This window comes from Plectropomus leopardus, chromosome 5 (assembly GCF_026936395.1).
Source record: "Plectropomus leopardus strain MGB_pleo_1.0 chromosome 5, ASM2693639v1, whole genome shotgun sequence".
Classification (NCBI taxonomy): domain Eukaryota; kingdom Metazoa; phylum Chordata; class Actinopteri; order Perciformes; family Serranidae; genus Plectropomus; species Plectropomus leopardus.
Window position 1 is genome coordinate 17,800,406 of NC_142180.1, and position 24,335 is coordinate 17,824,740.

At 37.6% G+C, this 24,335-nt stretch overlaps 1 protein-coding gene across 1 annotated transcript in view; it reads left to right on the top strand.

The window, feature by feature from the left end:
* Positions 1-24,335, top strand: part of LOC121965627 (adhesion G protein-coupled receptor D2) — a 99,521-nt gene that overhangs the window by 4,719 nt on the left and 70,467 nt on the right. Inside the window, exons 6-20 of the mRNA XM_088077648.1 lie at positions 1,509-1,706; positions 2,421-2,506; positions 2,996-3,283; positions 4,247-4,358; positions 4,681-4,827; positions 5,084-5,186; positions 5,723-5,834; positions 6,188-6,243; positions 6,570-6,696; positions 7,253-7,356; positions 9,261-9,363; positions 11,102-11,255; positions 11,659-11,792; positions 12,042-12,157; positions 14,072-14,192. Of these exons, the coding sequence (XP_087933774.1) occupies positions 1,509-1,706; positions 2,421-2,506; positions 2,996-3,283; positions 4,247-4,358; positions 4,681-4,827; positions 5,084-5,186; positions 5,723-5,834; positions 6,188-6,243; positions 6,570-6,696; positions 7,253-7,356; positions 9,261-9,363; positions 11,102-11,255; positions 11,659-11,792; positions 12,042-12,157; positions 14,072-14,192 (1,961 nt within the window). The remainder of the gene's footprint in view (positions 1-1,508; positions 1,707-2,420; positions 2,507-2,995; positions 3,284-4,246; positions 4,359-4,680; positions 4,828-5,083; positions 5,187-5,722; positions 5,835-6,187; positions 6,244-6,569; positions 6,697-7,252; positions 7,357-9,260; positions 9,364-11,101; positions 11,256-11,658; positions 11,793-12,041; positions 12,158-14,071; positions 14,193-24,335) is intronic.

Sequence of the window (24,335 nt, forward strand, 5' to 3'; positions counted from 1 at the left end):
CCAGAATATCTTTAAAAAGTGTCCCACTCTATTGCTACAATTACCCAGGGTTTGAAAAGACACTGAAGAAATGTTGTTATAGTCTGTGTATACGTTTGCAAACCTCACTCTCAAATTTCCCCTAAAATTTGTGTAGGGGTTTTTCTCTATTCAAATATATTATTCAAATGAGTCTGAACTTTCAGCTGCGTTCCCAAGCACTGAATTAAAAAAAAAAACATCTCAGTATGCAAGTTTTTATTCATCAGTTGTAATTAATAGAAAGCAGCAGCCACTATTTAGATTCAGTGATAGCATTGGTCCACACTGCTCTAGTTAGTACACGCTGTGAAGCTGTGTTATCTAGACAAAACAAAAACATCATTTTAGGGCTCCATATTGGCAAATACTCATTAAATGACTGATGGGTATCAGCTAAAATGCTTGATTAAAATAGTCCTAATCCTTTCTGAAATTTGTGGCATGCTTTGGCAAAGTTACACACAGAAACTAAACACACTTACATGTTTGCGCGCACACTCTTTTCCTTTCCAGCATAAAGCACTACTGGAAGTTTAATGAGACTGAAGGAAAGGGAAATCTCAGCCTCTTTTGCTTCCCCTTGCTTGCACCCTCTGATGAATAGAGGAGATTGGGACAGAGTTGTAATTGGCTGGAGCTCCTAATGGTTCTTGTAAATGTTTCGTGAATCACGTCACTCTGAATCCCACCCTTCAAAACAAACTTCTCCCATGCTGACATCATGCTCCCCGATGAGCAATGAGAGCCCGAAACACTCACTCTGCCTGCTGGAACTGAACGTACAGAAAGGACGCATCTGTAGTCTGTGATTTTCAGCTGTAGTGTAGGATTTTCTTTTTTCCTTTTTAACCTGTCTTTATATTGTCTTTTAACTAATAGCTGTTAAAGGTCTTATCATTTATTCTTTCAGTTAAAGGACTTAAACCAACATGGCAGTACCTGATGTCCTGTCAGAATCCTTCAGTTTCCCCTTCCTCCCTCATCAGACCAGTTCAGACAGACACACATAAGTATATATTTAAGTTTCCTCAATTAAACCAATTTTATTTATTTTTTTCATCATCACAACCTTTCCCTAACTGACCGCTTGCACACACTTTATCTTACACTAGCCGTAGGATAGCAGATATCAGTTGTCGGAAAACAGTTTTGGTCATTTTGAAATGCTCTGACAACTAAATCTCTGGTCTAAGCGAGGGAATGTTAGCAACAACAGGTATATGGAGATGATGGGGGGGTAATTGCAGAATATGTAAGCCTTATTACACATGTTAATGACTCGACATTGTATCTTTGAACTATCTTGTGATTAATGAAACCTGCCTGATTCTTCTGCCTTGAGTTAAATCTTGATGACTTTCCAAGATTTCTGAAGTTTATCATCATTCACACTACTGTTACTGGCATTACATTCAATCTTGACATGTCCCTCTGTCATTTTCAAGAATTAAAACTGAAGAATTGCCCCCTTTATTTCCCCTCACTAGGAAACCTCAGTATGTTAGCAAGTTCATTCTTGGATTCCTTCCTGGACGGAAATTCTTTGGAGAATCAAACGATCAAATTTGAGTTATTCCACAGCCCTGTGCCCAAAGAAGAGTGTGGCATCTTTGACCCTGTTACTGGGAGCTGGGACTTCGACAAATGTGACTCATTCAGAGGGGCCGTCTGCCAGTTTAGAAAAGGTACAAATAATGGAGTTCCCCAGGGCTGATGTCGCCCTGGTTCCCACGTCAAAAAGCCTTTAGGATTTTTCCATTGGATTTTGGATCATTGCAGAAAATAAGCTCTGTGGTAAACAAACATTTGGGATAGTTACACTTTATGTTCGGCAAGGTTATCTTCACAAATGAACACCACTTACGCGGCTGTAGGCTGTTTGGCTCCGCTAGATGTGATGACGATCCATAGTCTCATTTAGCCAGTTGTTAGCAACCATCTTTTTGAAGACATATAAAAGTTTCAAAGTTTGCAAATTGGGTATTTAATGACATATTTTTACGTTGTAGAAAAAAACCCATGAAAGTCTCTTAAGCTTGTGTTTACCACAGACCTTATTCAAGGCTTCTAACCAAAAAAGCCATTCAAAAAATCCCATTGACTTTGAGACGAGGAAACCTGAGGTGCTGAAAGGCTTTCCAGGTTTTAGGACTCATCACTGGGGTTCTCTGTAATATCAACATTTTTTTATGCATTTTGTTGTAGATGCAATTTGCTGATTCACTCTGCTGTGTCAAATCTTAAAACAATATAAAATACATTTCTAAAGTAAATATATAAAATATTGCCATGCAATCCAGTAAAATAGTCCATAGCACTGTACCTATGTATATTTCCAAGTCTCTTTGTGCTATTGCTGTAATAGATTGTATTATTTTCGTCTCTGTTTCTGTCTGCAGAAGTGGTGGATGTTATCAGTTTACCACTGACACCATTCTTCAGTAGGCTGACCAAGAATCCTCTGACAAAACCTGTGAGTTGGAAAGTTTAGGTGTCTGTAGCACATCATCACTTTAATGATACAGTAAGATAAATATTGCCCCCTGATATGGTAAAATCTTAAAAGAATTTCACAACTTTGCAGCAACACATAACATTTCTATGACTATGAAGTTTGATTTAGGCTGTGTTGAGGAAATGTTGAGTCATGTATATGGTAGAATTGACACCTGAATTATTTCAGATTTACTTATTATTCTTATACTGGACATGCAGTAATTGGCATGCCATACATGCAAAGTACTGTGCTCGTTAAAACATCACCGCGTTAAAATCTTAGGAGAGTAACTTCCCCACCACTGGATGTTTTTTTTTTCAGGACTAAGAATCTGTTGTACTTGTGCATAATAATCCAGAACAGTGTAAACATTGACATAATGAATTAGCATAAGTGCATTGCAACCACCTTTCTCTTGGAAAATAAAGTTAAAAAAAAAAAATCCTTATCTTTCCTTTCTTTCATGTGATTGAGGAGCTGAGCGTTAATACCTCCTCAGGCAGAGATCTGGCCTTGTTGCAGCAGCTGACCCAAGCTGTCCTGCATACGGTGGAAGCTGGCGACCCAAACCTTCTCACCTCCAGTGACGTCCTCTACCTCACACAGATGATTGAGATGGACCTGACTGCACTGACTAGCTCTCACTCTGCTGGAGCTGACGCAGCAGAAGTCATGGTGTCTATTGCTACCAACTACCTAAAGATGGCAAGTTTGATGCTGGAGCCCCAGATGGCTTCACAGTGGATGGGCCTGACAGAGGATGGGGTAAGAGGGTGACCTATGTTCATCTGTTTTTGCTGTTTTCTCCAAAAATAGTTCTCTAAGCCCCTTTCCCAGTGGACAAAAAGCCTACTCACACCCATTGACATCTGGATTTTGTATTTAATGGAAAAAGTTAAATGTGCAATTACTCCCAGGACAAATGACTCTGTAGAAGTCACTGGTGTTTATCAGCTCTAACTCCAATTGGCTCTAATCAGCAGTGATGCTTATATGACACCCAGGTGGATGCGCTGACTTTCGTCAATTCTTCAGTGCAATACAATGTCCAGCTGTAATAAAATGCAGCCTGTCTCTGTCAAAGCAGCGCTCAAACGTTGTTTGAAATTAGTCATCATTGAGTCTGAAAGAACATTTTCACTGGGCTCCATGCTGCTTTCTTCTGTTTACTAACCCTGTTGTCCCATGTGTTTGTGACGTTAAACATGCCACACTAGAAGAAAAACGAAGGGGCATACTCGTCTACTGCAAAGCTGTGTACACACAGTTCAGGTCTACTGGCAATGGTCAAACAGTTTATTGGCTATTTTTAGCAGGTTTTCCCGCATTTACACATAAACACACTAATTTTGATGGGAAAGGATAATAAGATTGAATTGATTTGCAGAGCCTGTTTTTACAGTTCATCAATGTAGTGTACACATTACCCAAAAATAACAGCTTAGAAGTACCATTTGAAGGACTTAGCATTGCATTGTAATCAGACAGAAAAAAAGTTGTCTTGGTTGTCTAAAACCCTATTTGTAGCTCAGATTCAACGCAACAGTCACTTTTATCCTAGCCGCCCCCCCTCATGTTTATACTGCATATTCGTTCCCACTGAAAGGGATTAGGTAAAATAATATCTCAACTATTCCTAAACCTTGTATGTTGTCCTTTGTCCTCAGTCAATTTCAATTATTATTTTATTTTTATTTTTTAAATTACTTTTTAATATTTTTGAAACAGGTCAGCGTGGGGCCATTCACTCTTGTCCGGAGCATTGACAGTCTCACTGAAACTCTTGCTGACATGCTGTCTGCTGAGAGAAGGGGCTTCACACTTTCTACCAAGAACATAGGTAATGAAAACATCTTGGTACACATCAAGGGCTGCAACAATTATCGCCAAAATTGTTTATACTTCTGCTATCCTGAATCTATTATTAGTTGTATTGTTCTCTCACATCTCCCTGTTTTTGCTGTGGTTAGATATTGAGAATTCAGGAGTAACTTTTAATATGTTGACAAGACTACCATGTGCAATGTCATTGACCCAAACCTTTGGCAGCTCTTGGTTTTGTGACACAAATAAATACGTAATATTCTTGCATTTCTTCTTATGGTTACCATTTCTGTTAATCACTCTCTTTTGTGTGTCCTCTGCTGTCTTTTTTTTTCCAGATGTGTATATGAAGTGGCAGAAGCTGTCTGAAGAGAGCTGCAGTCAAGTCTTCAAGCCATCTGTGGTCGGCTCTCGCACCGCCAGCAGCCGTGGTCAGGATGAGTTGCTTATCCCTGACACTGAGCTCCAGAGGATACACACACTGGGTAGGAAACACACACATTCACACACACATTTGTCAAATAGGCTATCCCACACACTCAAATTTTATGCACTCACATATTATATTTGTATTGCATAATTTGGAACGTAAGTGACAGGCACATAACATGTTTCTACTGCTCCCAATTACTCACTCTGGTTGAAGTGTGACACTGCAAGCTGAAGAGATACTCTGGAAAGTGTCTTGTATCACATAAGGATAAAATTAATTTGCTCTGCTTCTCTTCTCTCTTTAATCAGGGTATGAGGAAGTGATGTTTATTCATACCCACTACAGCCATCTGAGTGAGATTGTGTCTGGAGCCCAGGTGCCTCCACAGAGTCACCAAGAAAAAGGGAAAAGGTGGGCTGTAGTTTGACTTTTGTCTCCTCGTAATGTTTTACTTTAAATGTGGCTGACTGTTCTGAAATAGTGTCAACTCACCGAAACAAACAAACTTAGTTTAAGTAGCACATTTTATCTGCAACTCATTCTTATTTGATTTAAGTTCATTTACAGTAACTTTTGGATTTTTTATGTTTTAGCTCATCAGCTCTCTAAATCAGTTTCTTATTAGCATCTAATAAGCAGAAAATGAAATGTTTGACTTGAGAGATATTGCAAAAAGCTCACAAATGCTTAATTCTAAGTGAAAACATATAAACTAGATCTCTCTTTCTATTAAAACATTCCCTTATTCTCTAATAACAGCTTAACCAACTATAAAAATGAAAAATCAAGAAGTAAACTGAAAATTGTGTGCCTGCACTTTTACTTTCATCATTTTGAAAGAGTAGGGATCATTCAGTCAGTGTTCAGCATACCAGTAATTTGGATTTAAGTGTGTCCTTTAAGTTGTTAGACAGATACAAGTTGTAAAAAATTGTCTGTCTTTCCAGAATCCTCCCGGGTCACCTGGCTTCTGTTGTCATATCAGCAACCGTCCGTCATGCCTCCAAGGGCCAAACCATCCCTGTGGCCGTCAAATACACCCTTTCCTCATCACACGTGGTAAAGTCCACTGTTCAGGGGGGTTTCACACAGTATGATAATCAAGCCCATTATAATCCCGTATACATTCGGACACCATGACAGATTGGATAAGGGTCTATGGTTGAATGATAACGTTCAACAACAATCTGTAAAAGCAACCATTCTTTGGGAATAGCTGATAATTTGTAATTAACTTGTTGCCCTTTGATAAACTCACCAAATGTAATATGTCATTTCTCAAGAAATTTCATCTCCCAATAAGAAGCACATGGTTTTTATCCATGCTGCTTTTAGCTGGTTAAGGTCCAAGGTAATATATTAAAAGAGACAGAGTGACAAAAACAAATGCAAACATGTGTTTCTGTTTCTAGGTGGAGTATTCACAGCGAGTCACTCCTGTTTGTGCCTTTTGGAATTTCAGCTTAATGTGAGTTTGTTCAACAACAGTCACATAAACAATCCTGATAAGTGAATGTGTTGTTGTAATAGAGATTGAGGCTGTTGGGTAAATGATGAAGAGGTGGTCTCTTCTTGTGTACTTACAATTTTTAAAGACAGATTTCACTTTTTTGATGCTATAAATTTTTATCTTAAACACATAAATCAAATGTGATGTAAATATGCATGATGTTTCATTCCAAATCAAGATGCCCTTAGACATATATATATATTAATGTTTAATACTAAATGTCTCAGCTCCCTGAAACTGATTGATGTTTTTGTGTGTATATTTTTGTGTATTATTTCATACAGGCATAATCATACCAATAGCTGGTCCAGTGATGGTTGTCGGGTAACTTTTGCCGGCTCTGGTGTCACTTCCTGTCTATGTAACCACACCACCAACTTTGCAGTGCTGATGAATTACCTGGAGTCAAAGGTAACTCGTGAGCGGATTGGTGGTTCAGTCATTTAACAAAAGGTTGCATGACAGAAAATGTTAACTATAAATCCGACAGTTAAACCTCAGAATTAAACTGTGGTTAAGGTTGTGACTGGTGTTGTGAAATTTTAGAATGTATGTCATGTTGATAATATGTGATAGCTGTTATTTTCCTCCTGGTGAAAATGTTGCTTATTGAAATCAAAATCCTGGTTGATGTCTTTGACCTCTAAAATTGTTGGTAGGATTTGTAGTACACTATATTTCCCAGTAGGTGTCACTCCTAGTGTGCCTATTATTTTACAGTATGCACTGAACTGTTCTTTCTGTTTATCAAAAGTACATAAACAGAAGTAAAATAAACAAAAAATAAAATCAACTTCGGCACTTTGCCATATTTTAAATATTTGGCATTTATCTGTTATTCAGATTAAGCAAGGATGTATGAATTCAGTGCCTTTGAGAAAGCATCAGACGGGTCAAACCTGTGATTGTTTGACAGCATTCTCCTCTCTCCATCTCCCTCACTACTACGTTTCTCTCCTGTCCCCAGTGGAGTCCTGAGGAAGAGCTTATTTTAACCAAACTGACGTTCATCGGCTCTGGCGCGTCTCTGTGTGCACTGGTGGTGACCTTGATGCTGTTCACTGTGCTGGAGTGAGTAGTTGATTCTCCTGTCCCTCTCACCTACGATGCCAACATATCTGCCTGGTTACTGTCAGTTTGAGCCAATGCATACAACTCCACCTCAGTCGGTGCCTTTTGTGTGTATAGCCAAATACATTTAACAAGTATATGTCAGACATTGATTGAAAAACGAGAGCTGAATTACACACACTGTGTATAAGAGTGTATTCAGCATTAATAACTTATAAATTGAGCTGATATTCAGTATTTAAATCTGACTTTTTCTGTGTTGAGAACATGAGAAGTGAGAGACTAAAAACATGAGGAAAAGTAGAGCACTACAGGAAATAATTGCAAGTACACCATGGATAAGAATTTCAGAAGCTTTAAAAGTACTCATTACAATTTGACGCTTGTGTGGAATCTAAGCAACCATGAAAGTCACTTCAAGGTACAGACTTCCCATTTGCCAATGTAAGACTTTCCGAATATTTAAATCTCTGCAACCTGTGAAAATTGGTTTGATTTCTTTCAAAACATGGGGAAAAAAACATAATGAGCAACTTGACAAGAATTTTCAGGTAAATTGCAAAAATTAGTAAAATAGTCAGGAGGGATCATTAGATATTATCCGCAAAAAATAAAATATTCTTGCTAATTTTCAGGCGTTTTTTGTTAAGTTGCTCATTGATTACACGTTTTTGAAAGGAATCAAGCTAATTTGCTCAGGATTCAAAGGGTTAAAAGAGAGAGATAACTTATTGGCACTGTATTGCTTGTGCTCTGTTCCTAAGGCTGTTATGAGTATTGACTTGTGCTAATCCAGTAATTACTGAGCTCTACATGTGAGTCCACTGTGAAGGTTTATAGCAGCATTCTGCGGCTGTTAATTAACATTAGGGTCACTGAGGGATCACAATCAGCTGCAGAGGAGCTGCCCTGACAATTTATGACTGTCCTGAAATCAGAGTGTGCAGCCATGCATTTCACACATTGGCTGGTGTATGATGTACATGCATATGTGTACTTAAATACACACACTCACACACACACATAGACAAAGCAGAGGTACACATGTCCATAGATGGATGGGTAATCACACCATGAAATTATGGTGGTCACAAGCAGTGATGCAGATATGAAATGAGTCTAAATAGGCTGAATCCATCAGGAGGTAATGAGAGACTCCTCAGTTCATTTACCTCTCTAAACCAGATTTGGCTGTCTGTTTCATTTGTTACGTGAAATAGAAACATTCATCCCATTTAAGGCAGTTTGTGTGTTGTATGAGATGGTGCAATGAAAGTTTGTTTGGTACATGAATGGAATATACACTGGTTTCCAGCATAATATTGATCAAATATCAATGCAACCATAAAAGATATGGGAAAACAAATTAAAACAGTAGTTGTGAATTCAGAGTTTATGTGTGATACATCTCACCTTCAGACCAACAATGGAAATAAAGGAATAAATTTAAAAAAGTGATACAGAAATATAATCAACATGGTGGTAAGTTTACAACAAGTAGAATCCATAAACTGTCTGAAGCTAATCAGAGTCGAGTCACCTTAAAGTGTTTACATTTTAAAATGAAAATCTTTAGTCGCTATAGGGATGGAAATATTGGGTGATCACCAGTGGTGAAGGAACAGCTTCTTTACTGAAGTAAATGTACAAATACCACACTGAGACACTACTCTTACTCTTACTTGACAAGTAAAAGTCCTGCATTAAAAATGGTGCTTAAGTAACAGTGATGATTGTATGGACTGATGTTATATTTGATACAGATGGTCACTGTAAACAGAGGATGAATCCTATTTGGGTGTTGCGATTGATCTGTTAAAAAAATATAATAAATATAAATATATATAACTTTTTTTGTTTTGTTTTTACTTTAAATTTAAAGTTATCTTTGTCTCTGTTCTCAGTATCCCCAAATCTGACAGGACGTCCATCCATAAGAACCTGTTCATTGCTCTGATCTGTGCCCAGGTGATTCTGCTCTGCAGCGGCTCGGCCATTCACAACAAGGTACAGGCATCTGCTTTTATCTATCAATACACGGGATGTGATGCTGTCATACCAAAGGGCAGACAGGGCAATACAAAGGGGACACATTAAAGGGAATGACAGACAGTACGACAGAATTCACTCGCTGATCTGTTGACGGATACAGAATATTGGATTTTGTCAGACTTTGCATGAGATTGTCAGTGGGAGCAACAAAATATACATATTTTTGTGTAACAACAGTTATCGGAAAGATTTTAACAAAAAAATATTATATAAAAAATACTCATCTCAATACTCATTTCTTCACTACCAAAGGCACGAACAGTACAAGCTTTGTTGAGAATTGCCTACCTGTCTATAAAATCAAATGTTAACCCACAACACTGTGTTTTAATTGCTACCTTGATAAGACTTAAAATCCAAATCCATACTGGGGATCCCAGTAAAACAAATGCTTTTGCATTGGATGTAACATAAGTGGTCACTAATGTCATATCCATCACATGGTTCAGTCTCCCAGTAGTCGCCCAATAGCCTGTAGTTGCTTTGACCCCTGGTCCTTTGACCCCAGGTCATGTCAGGGTGGGCTTCACCCCTGGGAGTAGGTGGTCGCTAGTTGGAAATCCATCAAGTGGTTTTATATGTATATATAGACTGACTGACCATCAGGGAGGTCATTTTTCAGATTTTAACAAGGTTTTTAACACACAGTTTTGAGCCATACAGAGCTATTTACAATGGATTAGTTTGGGGGCTGAAGTGTTCTGTTAAGGATGCTTCATAGCAGAGGACAGCTAGCCGTCCGGTGTCACTGCATACATTTGATGATGGAGGATAAGAATAAGACAATGTATTTCCAACACAGTTCTTAGTTTTTCTGCAATGTAAAATCTGTTACATTATGAATGAGATTTGGAAATGGACATTTCCATAACAACAAAAAGTAACATTTGTGTTTGGGATTTTAAGTGGTGTAAATGAGATATTATTGGCCACCTCCGTGGTCATGAACTGCCCTTAAACCATCCATCAACAACAGATAGTTATTTAACCTTTGACATTTTGTGTTTGTGTGTCTCAGGACAGAAGCCATTCCTATCTTTTGTTGGCAATGAAAAGTGAAATGTGTCACATTAACTCCTCTTTAAATTATCCATCTAGTTGAATGTTGTAGTGTCAGACAATGGGAAATGTCTCACGTATAGATGTTGCCAAAAAGTTACGCTCTATGTAACAATAAATATTTGGGCAAATTATCCCCAAGCTTAAGTAATTCATGTCAGTTCATGTTTTTTTCCCTCATAGTTGGTTATTGTAGAATTGAATTGACTTTCAAGTGACATTTAAAAAGTCTTAAATCCTGCTTGCCTTAAACTGTAGGAACAGTGTTGTGGAGTTGGATTACTGCTTGTTCGGAGAATGTACTTGTGTTTACAAAAACCTTATTGTAAAGAGTTTTAATTTTCAAAATATAATTGTATAAAAATGTTGACTGTACAAGACATATTCAGGTGTAGATCTGGATGCATATTTGAATTTTTGGAGGCATACAAATTTCCACACAAAACTGACCCTTGTAAATTATGTGACCATAAATGCAGAGTAATGCACATAAACCCTCACGTGCACTGCCCAAAAGACACTAAATGCGTGGTATGCTTTTGACATTGGGATTAAAGTAAATTATACCTATTACTGTCAATTGGATTAGTTTATAACATGTTTCTGTCTGCATGGCTTGGTGTGTGTTGTCTAGGTGGCGTGCACACTTGTGGCCGCACTGCTGCATCTCTTCTTCATGGCAGCATTTAGCTGGATGCTGGTGGAGGGTCTGCTGCTCTGGAGCAAGGTGGTCGCAGTCAACCTAAGCGAGGATCGTCACATGAAGTATTACTATCTCATCGGCTGGGGTACTACGGCTTAATATGAGACACACTCTCTTCACACACGTGCTGTGAATGTGAATGAGTTTTGTTGAGGATTTTGTAATCCAATAAAGGATTTGATAAAATATTGAAAGTAAAACCAATGAGTCAGATTGCCAAATTGTTATTTATTACATGTTCTTTTGGATTAACATAAATCTGATGTAAATTTATTTTAAAGACCACATTTTTCATATTTAGTTTGTCTGATGTTCGTGAACATTTGAATCACAGTGGACTCTAAATGTGCCTCTATTTTCCTCTCCCTTCTGCATTTTGCTCCTATCCCTTCCTCTTGATGATTATCTGTGTCTTGGTACTTTTATTCTTCCCCCTTATTCCCCTCCTCCTCTGTTTTTCTTTTATTCCCCTCACTCACTCCCTCCAGGTCTGCCGGTGCTGATAGTCACCATCACGCTGGCATCAGCCTCAGGCAAATACTCGGCCGACGGCTACTGTTGGCTCAGTGTCCAGAATGGCATCATCTGGGGCTTTGCTGGGCCCGTCATCTTCATCATCATGGTTAGAAAATACAATCCTAATTATGTGGTTCGTTCAGGTTGAAATAGCTAAAATACAAAATACACATTTATCCATGGTGTACTTGTAATTATTTCCTGTAGTGCTCCACTTTTCCTCATGTTTTTTAGTCTCTGTTTTGATATAGATTTTCTTTACTCTCTCATATTTTAGCCCACCACCTCTCTTCCAGACACGTCTCTCTGTCACTTTGCCTCCTCTCATTTCTCTTTCTTCCTGTTTTCTTTCCAGGTGAATATCATGGTACTGACCAGGGTGGTGGTCATCACCATCTCCACAGCCAAGAGAAGGTCGATCATGTTGGCCATGGGCGCAAGTCCTGTGGATCAAGCCTATGAACAAATCAGGTACAAGCCACAGGGAGGCGCAATTTGCCCTCTTTTTTTTTTTAGATTATCCACCTAGGCCACAGGCCTTGAAGCAGACAAGTGTAGTCAGTGGTCGTCAAATAAAAATCAGCTGGAGGATTTCATATGGGATTTGTCATTTTAAAACAGCGAGCCTCATTTGTCAAACTATATAGGAATACATTTTGAATGGATTGCATCGGTGCTTTTTATGTAAAAGCTTCAAGCTTCAGTCATATATTAAATATCTCAGGTCATAGTGTTTTGGTAACTTTCAGTGTTGATACAAAAATTATTCTGATATGAGTTTTCTGATGTGTTGGGCCAGTATTGCCTTTTTAAAAATTTAAAGGTCTTATTGACCTGTCATATCTATTTAGTTCCAGTGTGTTGACACTGTATTATTTCTAAAACCTTGCATCAAAACAGTTAATTTAGTAAAGCGTCTTATCCCTTTAGTTTTGTTATATAATTCTTTACATTTTATACATAAAAAAATCACTTACTCATGTATATTGTATCACTTAATATTGTATCTCAGTAGCTGCAGTCCAAAATTAGTGGCACTTTCACTGTCCATTGAAAAAAAGTTATCAAACCCTAGTTTAAATTTTGATACTCTAAAATGATCTCTAAATTATTTGGATGGAAAAATATATTATCTTTTACAATTTTGGCATGCAATATAAACGTTTCAATTTTAATTTTATATACTTTATTTAATCATCCAACATGTGTCGTTTCCTTGGGTTACATGATAATGAAAAAGATGTATGCAAAACTGCAGCATTTTGGGTTTTGCATTATACAGTGAAATTAAGTAAAAAAAAAATATTGATTTAACATTTAACTTCTGCCACTCTGTATGCTCCATATGCTATATATCCACACTATACAGTTGTTTGTTTGTTTGTTTTCTTCTACATCTGCCTGTTATATTATTGAGGATTGTGATTTATTTCAATCAGCCCGAAAAAACTGCACGTGACTTATCAGATACTTATGAAAAGTTAACATTACCAGTTCCGGGTTTGGCTAAACTCACATTGCATACTTTCTGACTATGGCACCTCGATGTTCATGCAGAAACAATATCTTGTTCGGCCATATCTTTGCAGTCGTCTTCCGCTTCTGTCACTTTGGCACAACTGTTAGCTCATAAAAACTCTGCAGTGTGTGATCCAGTAGATTTCCCCCAGCAGGCTTGTATATGATCCTATCAGTGAAAATTATGTTAAAGTGTATATGTTTTTCACTACCTCAGGCCACCAGGGCTCACAGTAGGTGCTTTATGAAGGTTCTCAAAGCAGGCCTTGAACCATTTGGCACCCCTGGGTGGCAGCCGTCTCGGAAACTCAAACACATTCCTCCGCTGCTTGCCGCCTGCCATGTCACATACACACACACACACACACACACCCACACGAACACACAGCTGGTGCGGTTTGGCGGTCACCTGAGCGGGAAGATAATTCCACTCTAAACAGAATTAAGGCGGATTTAAGGTGGGAAGTTGTCACCCCATGAGCCTTTCCAGCCGCACAGTGTTGTATATGGAACAAGCAGCCTGCCAAAGCCGCTCAGTTTTGTCCAAAAAGAGCTGAAAAGTTGGGAAACCTAGAATTGAGCTGAGGAGGAAGTACAATTTTTAACTAATTCTTAAATTAATATTATCTGGTGTGGTGTAAGTTCAGCTCAGTCAGTCAGTCAAATAGTTCAGAGACTTTATGGTGTGTGTGTGTGTGTGTGTGTGTGTGTGTGTGTGTGTGTGTGTGTGTGTGTGTGTGTGTGTGTATTTGAATTGAATTTTATTTTTGTGTTTTGTGTTTGCCGATACGCATGTACATATGCTTACCTTCTTGTGCTGTTTGTCTCTTTGCTTATGTGCGTGTGGACGCGTGCTTGTGAGCACAGGGCTGCAGTGAAAGCAGTGTTGGTGTTGCTGCCTATCCTTGGATTGACATGGCTGTGTGGTGTCTTGGTGCCTTTTTCCATCGTCATGGCCTACATCTTCATCCTCCTAAACTCACTACAGGTACACACACACACACACACACACACACACACACACACACACACACACACTTGTTGCCATCACTGAGTGAAAAATGAATTACACATTCCATTAATGAAGAAGTGCTTTGGTTTTACAAAGAAATAAAATAAATTAAAATATGTCATAAAAAGACATATAACAAGCGTAATAGTCACATGAAGGCAAAATTTTGTGCTTGTCATATGAAAGATTTACATTTTTTGATCAGACAAGGCCTTTACATGAACACAGAGACATGCAGGCACGATAGAGAAGAAGAAATCATAATTTGAAGGCAAAATCTGTGATCCCAATGTAAACATAATATTTCTTTTAAAACAAGAGCTAACAACAGAGGAAGCAGAAAAGGGGAGATAACAGGCATATTGTTTTTGCAAATGTAAATATTCTTCTAATTTTTATTGTCAAAAATGACTGACTGGGCTTTTGAAATACCTAAATCCAAGCAAGCATCACTCTTTCTCTCTCAGATGCAGCACCGTAGATCACAGACAAACAACTTGAATTTTTCTGTGTAAACATTATTGAAAACAGGCATCCTGAAAATAAGTAGAACAAATGTAAGGCTAAATAATGCCACAGCTAAAACTTGTGAGCAACTTTAAATAAACTTCACAGTTTATAGACCTTAAACTGTTTTTTTCTTCAATGAGAAACAGAAAGGTTTTCCATTATACATTGTAATTCTTCCCTTCTCCCGTAGTAAGGGTACACAGACTGTCAAGGTTTTTATTTGTCAGTGACAAGGCTGAGGCAGAAAGGGGAAAGAGCCTTGGTCTGGCTTGTGTTAAGCAGGTGCTTCATTTTAACAAGGGAAGTTGATTTGTATTGTTTGATAATTTCTGCTTTATGTATTCAGAGGTCAGCATTATTGTTGTTGTTTGTGGCTCATCAGCGTTGATGTTTTGCTTTTAGTGCTGAAAGTTAACGGGTCGCTTTGTCACATATTTTGAGACAGGAATACTTTTTATAGGTTCTGTATGAATATACATTTAAAAATATAACATATTCTGCCACACATAGAATACCTGTGGTCATCACAGCTCCAATTAAAGATGGCCACAACTTTGTGAAATATTGGTTTTCACATGGAAAATACCTTTGTGGCTTATTTCCTGCTGCACTGCAATGATGAAGGAGGTGAGGATGAAATCATGTAATTCTCTGACTGCAGCAGACGGCCCCATGTTACCCAGCTTCCCCAGCATGTCGAGATCCACCACTGCGATTTGTAGTCGTCTTTTAATCAGCTGTATCTTTAATTGAGCTGTATATTTAACGAGAAAATCAATAGAGGTTTTAGCTGCTGTCTGATCATTAAGCAAGGCCCCTCGGTTGCCATAAATAGTTTCTGTTTCCTCCTCATATCTAATTATATTTTTTCCGTGTCGACAGTAATTAATACTGAAGGTTTTTCTGGGCTCTTATTATACGACTTTACTGCTTCACACGATAATACGTCATATGGATTTCTTTTCTGGTTCATGCATCTGTATGTCTGTCTCTCTTTGTTCATCTGTCCACCTGTCTGTCAGCAAGTTTTCTGTATGTCTTTCTGCCTTCCTCTAGCAGTCTATTTATGTGCGTTTCTGCCAATCGGTTTGACTCGGTTTAATTGTAACAGTGCAAAATATCCTTGTTAATTAATCGTTATCTTCTCCTGTCCTCTTAATCAGATCACTTCTTAGAATTCTGGCATATAACAGATTGTAAATAAAATTAAAAGAACAAAAAATAAAAACAAGTGCATTTTTTTTCCAACAAGTTGGCCTCCTTTTAAGACATGTTCCTCAATTGTCTCTTCTCATCAACATCAACAACCCAATTTGAAGTAAATACCAACATCTGGCCTTGTGCTACCTCTTTTGCATGCCGTTGCATTGCTTATTGCTTCCTTTGGTCATGCATGCTGCACAGGGAAAGAAAATGCCAATATATTCCTAAAATAAATAAATAAATAAACCAGGTCATTTTACATGTGTTTTGTGTGGGTTGAGTTGGTTTCTCAGTAGCTGTCAGAGGCCCCTAGTAATAACCCGCTGCTCTGGCATAATAGAGCTAAATGGTGTGTCTTTAATAAGCCTCAACAGGTCAGGACACAACAGAAACCCTACCAGGCACCAAGCTGCTCCAATGACACACTCTGTTGACCTCTCTGATCTCTGGTCTGCATGGGAGCAGTAATTCTCAAGATCCTGTGTGTTTTGAAAGAATTTCCATCCATCTTGAGCTAAAGTATTTATCGCTGTACTGTGGCCGTGTTTCGATTCCCTAATCCGGATAGTTTGCACGTAACTGGAACATTCTCCTTTGATTTGATCTTGCTATGGCATTTCTGGAGGTGACGTTCTTTTTTTCTGTCCAGCTGTGATACTGGCAGGATGACTTCTAATAACAAACACACAAGATCCTTTTCACTTGCAACATATGATTTTCCCATGAAAAATATTAGATACCATGCCAAATGTATCATCATAATAGATCTGAAGATACGTTATTTTTTGCTTTAGCAAGCAATTTTGTTCATCAGCTAAAAGTGCTCAAACATCTGTGCTGGTCATGTTTGCTTTTATTTTTTTGCACGATAAAAGACCTTGAATTGCAAAACCTGTGCAGGAAAGGAGTATTGACATAGTTTTAGCCATGCTAGAGGCATGCTAGAGGCATGGCTCTAGATGTGACGATGTCGGTCTGTTTGCTGGTTCATCGGTCCATCACTTTGGTCCATAGACTGTATAAAAGAAGTGGAGTTAGTGACTGTGACATCACCCATTGGTTTGTGGACCACCATTTTGAAGCCTTAAATTTGTTATTTTGGCTATTGCAATCTTGTTGTTATTTTGTTTTGGTTTTTTTGTGTCATTAGTGACTAAATTCAAATAAGAGGGGAGAAGCAAGGGGTGGATCTGACTAGATGAGCTGTGTTAGGGATCTATCTTGATTGACAGGTCGCTGTTGTGAACAGTTGCACTGTCGCAGGTACAATGTTCTCGTTCATGAGTAGATGCATGCTTTAGTCTGCATGGCAATATGGTTTGCGGGTGTAGTTCGGTATAAAGAAAATATTTCCCAAATGAAACTGCTCATAACAAGGTCTATGGATTATCTTGACAAATTGGGGCATGATTTCTGTAAAGAATTGAATTTTCCAAATGTTAAGTGCCGTTTATTTCCATTGTATAAAAGGGGAGGACAATATCGGCAACTCACACCAAAACTATTTAGATTGATAAATAGCACTACAGGTAACAAGAAAAAAATACATATATATATTTTTTTTTAAATTTTGGAGTGAACTGTACCTTTAACAGGGCATTTACTGTGGCTGAAGACTTGTAGTGGAGTACTTTTTCCTTTTCCTGAATGACCCAATACATTAATTAGACCCTGTATAATAATAGACTGCTGTTGTCCTGTTGAACACAGTCTTACCCTCTTCAATGCCATTGATCCCTTTGGGAGGGAGAGCACAGTGTAGCACTGTCCCACTATAATGGCTACTCATAAAGATGATGAAATGTGTGAAACCTTAACAATAATACATGCAAAACCTGAGCCATGAAGCAGGAGATAAAAATAAAAATAAATAAATAAAAATGCTCAAGTTTTTTTTTAGGAAATCGTTTTTTATTTGCAGCTGTTGTATTTTCAATGGGGCCAGCCAAAGCAACATAAAGCTTAAGTGGCAAGCCTTTACTGTTAAATCAATAAAACAGATAATGTTGACAAGCCTTTTTCATTGCACTCCCTCATGCCCTCCCTACTCCTCCTCTTTCCCCTCCATTCTGACAACACGGGCTGAGGTATCTCTGCTTTTGCTGTTATTTCTCTCAATAGAGACCTGAGCAGGCCATTTTGAGTAAATATACTGCAGACCTGGCATAAATGCATGTCTGCTGCACTGACCTCAGCAACCAGGGCTTTGATTTTTACTTGTGTTTCATTAAGTGATGGCAGATAATGCTCAGTTTGAGTGGAAGTAGCCTTCAGGACATACCTGTGTCTATTTCACTGAATCGCTTATGCACAAGTTGTAAGTTGTTTAATGTTTATAAGATAACAGAGAGTGTTTGCTTCTGTCTTAACTAGTCTGCTGGTCATTTATGAAACACCTTATTTGCATTTGTTGTTCAGATTAATAAATACATTGTTCTGTTGAGGTATTTTCACTAAACTCAGGAAACTTCCAGTTTTTTGTTTTTTTTCCCCCAATTTTTTGTGTATGTGATCCTCTTTTTTTTTATTATTCTCTCTAAATTTTGACGTTTTTTGCAAGGTCATGAACACAGCACTGGCTGAACCTTTCATGAGTTTTTTTTCTCCTCAGCAGCAGTTTGTAGATTTTGAGTCTTGGGGTGGATAACTGATCAGTTGATACAGTCACAATTGATCAGTTTAGATTGATGGAAGAGAGAAGCAGCTGCCGCTGAGGTGAGTGAATTAAAACTTTTAGACCCAGCGCAATTAACCATTAAGTTTCATTTTCACTCTACCCAAGCTTCTACTAGTTCTGCTCAATCTGTGCCCAGAGTACACTCTGCGCTCCGAGAGTGTGGTGCTATGCATGATTGAATGGTGTATATATTCCAGTAGCACACCTAATGAACAGTCCAGCTTCAAAATATAAAATCAATTTGTGCTGGAAGATGTATTGATCAGTGTGAGCTGCCACAAATAAATGAATGTGTGTGAAACCCTGCAGTAGAATTAAAAAGTCAAACAACACTGCATTCATTTGGAGGGAGTGAAATGATAATTTTGTCAACAACATCTGTGTATCTTTGAAATTAGTGGGGTTTTAAGATATCTCTAAAGCCCAACAGTTAGATAGCAAAAATCACGATACAGTAAAGTTATGGCATTCTTTATTTCAACCAAGATCATCAAAAACAAAACAAAAAATGTATTCAGTTGGTTTGCTTTGAATGGCACAAACCAGATGCATACAAAGTTTTGAGCTAGCATGCTGTTCCTCTGAGTCAATTCTAACTTTCTACTCTGAGCCAGTAGTTTTTATGAACATCTTCACCATAAATACAGGCATGCCTCATCTGCTTCCTTATCAAGCTAGAGATAGATAGCACAGGGTGCTGTGTGTGCGTGTGTGTGTGTGGGAGAAAAGAGGGACGGGGGCCTCTGGGTAGCCCATAAATCGCTCCACCCTTCGTCATCCAATCTTTGGGCAATGTCATTCAAAACCCCCTCACTATCCATTACCTGGGTATAATAGGCTCCTGGCCATGCAGTGTCCATCTTATTATTAGCCCATAACTTTAAACTATCAATAACTTTGAGCTGCAGAGGGAGGCGGTGGGGGAAAGAGAAAGGAGAGGGAGAAAACAAAGTAGAGAGGTGAAGGAAGTTAGAGAGTTGGAAAGAAAATGTTTGGGTAATGATCGTCCTCCGCAAGTTGTTGAGAGCGCAACCGAGTCCCTGTGGTTAGTTATTGGTTACTTTGTAGGCAAGGTATTTGTTAAGAATGTATCCTTTTATTTCTGTTATGTCCAATTGCTGCCTGTGGAGGGCAACCCTGTGCCTTGTCATTACAGTGTGGAAATATAGAGAAATCAATGGGAGAATTTATCTGAGCCATTTCATTCATATCGCATTAAGGTCTTTTATATCACAGGAACTGATGACAACAATGTTTTGGCTTTTCTTATGAAATGAACAGACTGGTGAGTGGTAATGAGATTTTTCAGGCATTCAGTGAAGCTTTAGAAGTGAAATTTATCATTTCATTCAGGGTTAAATCTGACTTTAGAAAACAAAAACTGTGGATGTCTATTGAAAATGCAGTAATTGTATATTAGTTTAGTAATTCAGAATTTAAAAGAAATGGTACCCACTGTTGACCTGACATCACTTTCTGATGTCACCAGCTTAAAGTGATGAAACTATGTGCATGTTGTGAAAGATCGGCTCTATTTCAGGTGTTTTTCAGATAAACAAGCAATCAGGACAGTTATTTACAATCCATCCTTTTACAATGTACCAGCTGCTTTTCATTTGCACAGTAGTTTGTTACATATTGCACCAGTACAATCTTTTAATTTCCACCAGGGTATGTGTAGTGGCAGGTTGAAAGTGGTAATTCAAATAATGCACTGATTTACATCAGACTGTCCAATGTCATATTAGACACCCAATTGAAAGAAAAATGACTGGATAAATTGTTATTTTAATCCGAGGCATACTTTTAATTTTACTAAAGGCTTCAAAATGTAGTTTCCATTGAAAAAAATGCAGTACCGCTTCTTTCATAAACACTCACACACATGGCTAGTGGAGCATGACATCAGAGTGTATCCAAGATATAGATATGATCAATACAGTGTTGCTCTTCTTATTGATTTTTGCCATATGGGAGATTTGTTGTGTGAGTAAGCCATGCTTTTACAGCATCAGAAGTGATTGTTTGAGAAGGGATGATTGTTTCTTTTTTACGGTCCTGTAGCTCAGTTACTGGAAAAAATTATATTTGTACTATTGGAGTCAGTGGTTCTATCTCCAGTTAAGCTTAATGCAAAACACATTGCATTAATAATAATAGTTATAATAATACATTTTATTTATAGAGTGCTTTTCAGGGAACTCAAAGACGCTTGCACTGCCAGATAGGAAAAAGCTCAGACTGATTAGGAACTGCCAGGAGTTAATCATCATTTTATTAAATATTACATAATGCCAACTAATAATGCTATCACTGAACATAGCTTGAAAATCTAAGATAAAATCGGATTCTTATGCATTTAGTTTGTCATTCAATTGATATTATTTTTTTATTTATTTCATTTGTATGGGTTGGGCAAAAAATGTATTGAGTTGACTTGTATCATATTCAGAATGTGATATTGTTTTTACTTTGCTTAAATTTTTTTTTTTTTTCATTGTAAGTTTTTGTTGTACAGACATTTTTTTCTGCTGTGAGGTTGGTCACCCTGCTGTGGAGAGCTGCTTTAGTAACTGAATTGTTGGTACACTTACTCTTCCAGTGGCTTTTCAGTTTTGGCATGCAACTATTGAAAGTCAGACTGGATTCTAACTGACAGCAGCTGTAATATATAACCACTGACATCAGTATCAACTTTCCACAACCCATAACCTTTTCCTTTTCTGCACCTAACACATATATGCATTCCAGACCTCCCAGCATGCCCCATTCATAAAACTTAATATACACAAATTTAATTTTAATTCTGCATATTTTTTTGATTATGGGTATCACTTAATATTTTCTGAATAAATAAATACTTATTTTATCAAAGCAAATGTTACAGATGGCAAATACCATTTAATGTAATAGTAAATTAATCGTCTGTAAAATCCTTAAAGTAAAAAATTCTGATAGAACCAGTATTTTTAACATTTTGCTATATGCTTCTGCTTATACTGATATTTTGTCAGCCTAATTGCCAAGTAAAAGAAAAGTGACTTATATTTACATACATACAAATTACAGCTCTATTTCAGTGTGATGGTGACATGATGCAAAAACACACATCAGAACAAATTATCAACTGTATTCATAAAAAAACTTACAGTACTCGTCTTAAAGAAAACCTGTCCCCTGTAGAGGATCCACTGCATATAAGTGAAAGGGCAAGTGTCCTTTGAGATGCGTTTTCTGATGTTTAGTTTCCGCTGTTTTCTCTGATTGATGCTGAAATTAGATTTTGCTGGTGCTTACTTATGCTAATGACGATTAACGTTGCCTCCATTTTTAAGAACAATCTTGATTTCAACAGATCTCCACAAGAACATCAGACACAAGAACATCTGTACAGATCAGTGATCTGTACAGATGTAGGATTTTTTTTTATTCCTCTGTGATTTTTTTTTTCCCAAACTGAGTAAAAACAACAAAACCTCTCTGAATGAGGCCTGATGATTTTTACGGGGAGCTCTTATTTAGGTATTTAGACCTTAACAGGTGGTAGGCTGGAGTGAAAACTTTCCTATATACTATAAGTGGGAGAAAGTGTGCCCTTAATATTACCTTGAGTCAACCTGCAGTTTTGAGGCTCCTGTAAAAGCCAGAGTAAAGCCATCTCCATCCTTGTTGTTGATCTGGAAAACTAAATAAATCACATGTAAGTGGATCCATATTGGGGTCTCTTTTTTTTGCCTAACACTGTCACTTATTAATCATGTGCAATTTGCTGTTGTTGCTGTCTTGTAGCCGTGTGGTTCATGCATCCTAAAAAGCTGGTGCATCAAAAATATTCCAATTTCAACCTTTACTTTAACTCTAACCCCGTACTGGCCAATATGGAATTAGAGAGCATTCACAGTTAAATTGGCTAGGTTAGAATAAACTGCAAAAAATGCAGAGAGCGAAATCAGAAAAAAAAAAAAAAAAAACGGTGGATGAAAAGAGTTTCTGGATAGCTTGCGCTGAGCACATGCCAAAAGCCACCAAGCCGTGATGGTGGGTTTGTGTGTCTGTGTGCGATCCTGAACTTTGAATCTTGTGAAGACTAGCATGCATTTTTTTAAATGTAATTCCCTCAGAAGTTTTGTAAGTGTGTCTGTGTGTGTGCATAGTGTGTGTGCATAGTGTATGAAACCACTTGTCACCACTACCCACAACCCCCTACAGACCAAGGAGTTAGAAGTTATTTTAATTTCTCATTTGGCAGAAGAAACAAAAACAGCAAGACTTGGATCCAGTTTCCCAGTCAGTCATCTCCAGTCCACTCATCTGGACCTGCACAACTGGCCCATTCAAAGCCAAATTTTTCCTTTCCCGTTTCCCCTCCCTATGTTTTTTTTTTTTTTTACCTGCTGTGCTGTGTTTTAACTACGGCTCACACAGTCTTTTAGGATTACTTATGTAATTGAGATGCAGTGGCTGATATTAGTGTTTTTTTTAATGTCATTTATTTAGCCGCAATTGACATGAAACTCCCCTCTCTGAGACACAGAACAACTATATATATACAGTGTGTGTGTGTGTGTGTGTGTGTGTGTGTATATATATATATATACAGTACATGCAGTGGCAGGAGGAATGTGCTTTCTGCCAGGACAAAAATTAAACAATAAAATAAAATACAAAAGGCATGCAAAAAACAAAAATATGTAGGTTTTAATGGTTACATGTTGATATCTTATATTAAAACACAAGCAAATTCAGTTTTTGTAAAAACTGTGTTCATGGATTTTGCATTAAATGTTAGACAATTAAGGAATATAATTTTGACATGAATATCAACTTGGATTTTGCTCACTTTTATTTAGGAGGATTATGATAAGTAAAGTTACCACACAAGGTTGAAGAAAAGGTTATTCTTTATTTAAGTGCAAGCCTTAAATACCTTACATCAGTATAACCTTGGTCGTAATCCAGTCCCCTATTCACACTGTAGAGGCATATACAATAACATAGGACACGTGCAGGAGCAAACACACGCACACAAAGCAAACTTCTCACCGGTCAGATTATAGAGGGAAATGTTTTTCATTTTGGATTGTTTGAGAAAGCAGGAACCATATTCCCCTGACGTTCTTATTCAGAGCCGGCTGTATCTCACATCACACGCAATTTCAAACAACGGGAGTTTACTGGATGTACGGGACAGTAAGAGAGTCTGGAGAACACGCCTCTGCTTTAGGTATATCTTCATAAAAAGCAAAGGCAAAATTTAGCTGCTCTCTTTTGACAGACTTCATGTTGATCACTGACTGATAGGACTTAGTAAGAATTTTCAGTTGGCTGACAAAATTACCCTTAATGAAATGAAATACTGTATTTAAGTTCTATATAAATATTTTATAGTTTTTATACTCACTCAGTATTGCTTTGCACATAAACACTTACTTAAAATAGTTTTTGGTTTTTCCAAAATTTAAAAAGATAGCATAACTGAATTAACTCACAAGTAATCCTTCTTATACTACATAAATATTATTTCACATGAATAGTATCATTTAAATGCCCACCAAACACTTATGTAATTTATATATTTTAAAAGGCACCATTTAATAAAATGATTGCAACTGATGCTTCAAGACAAAAAAGTGTTTTCTTAAGGAATTGGGGGAAAAAATCTGTGCGAGGGTGATGAAAACTTTTAAGTTAATGTAGTCATAGGTAAAATCATGGAGATTTATTTATAA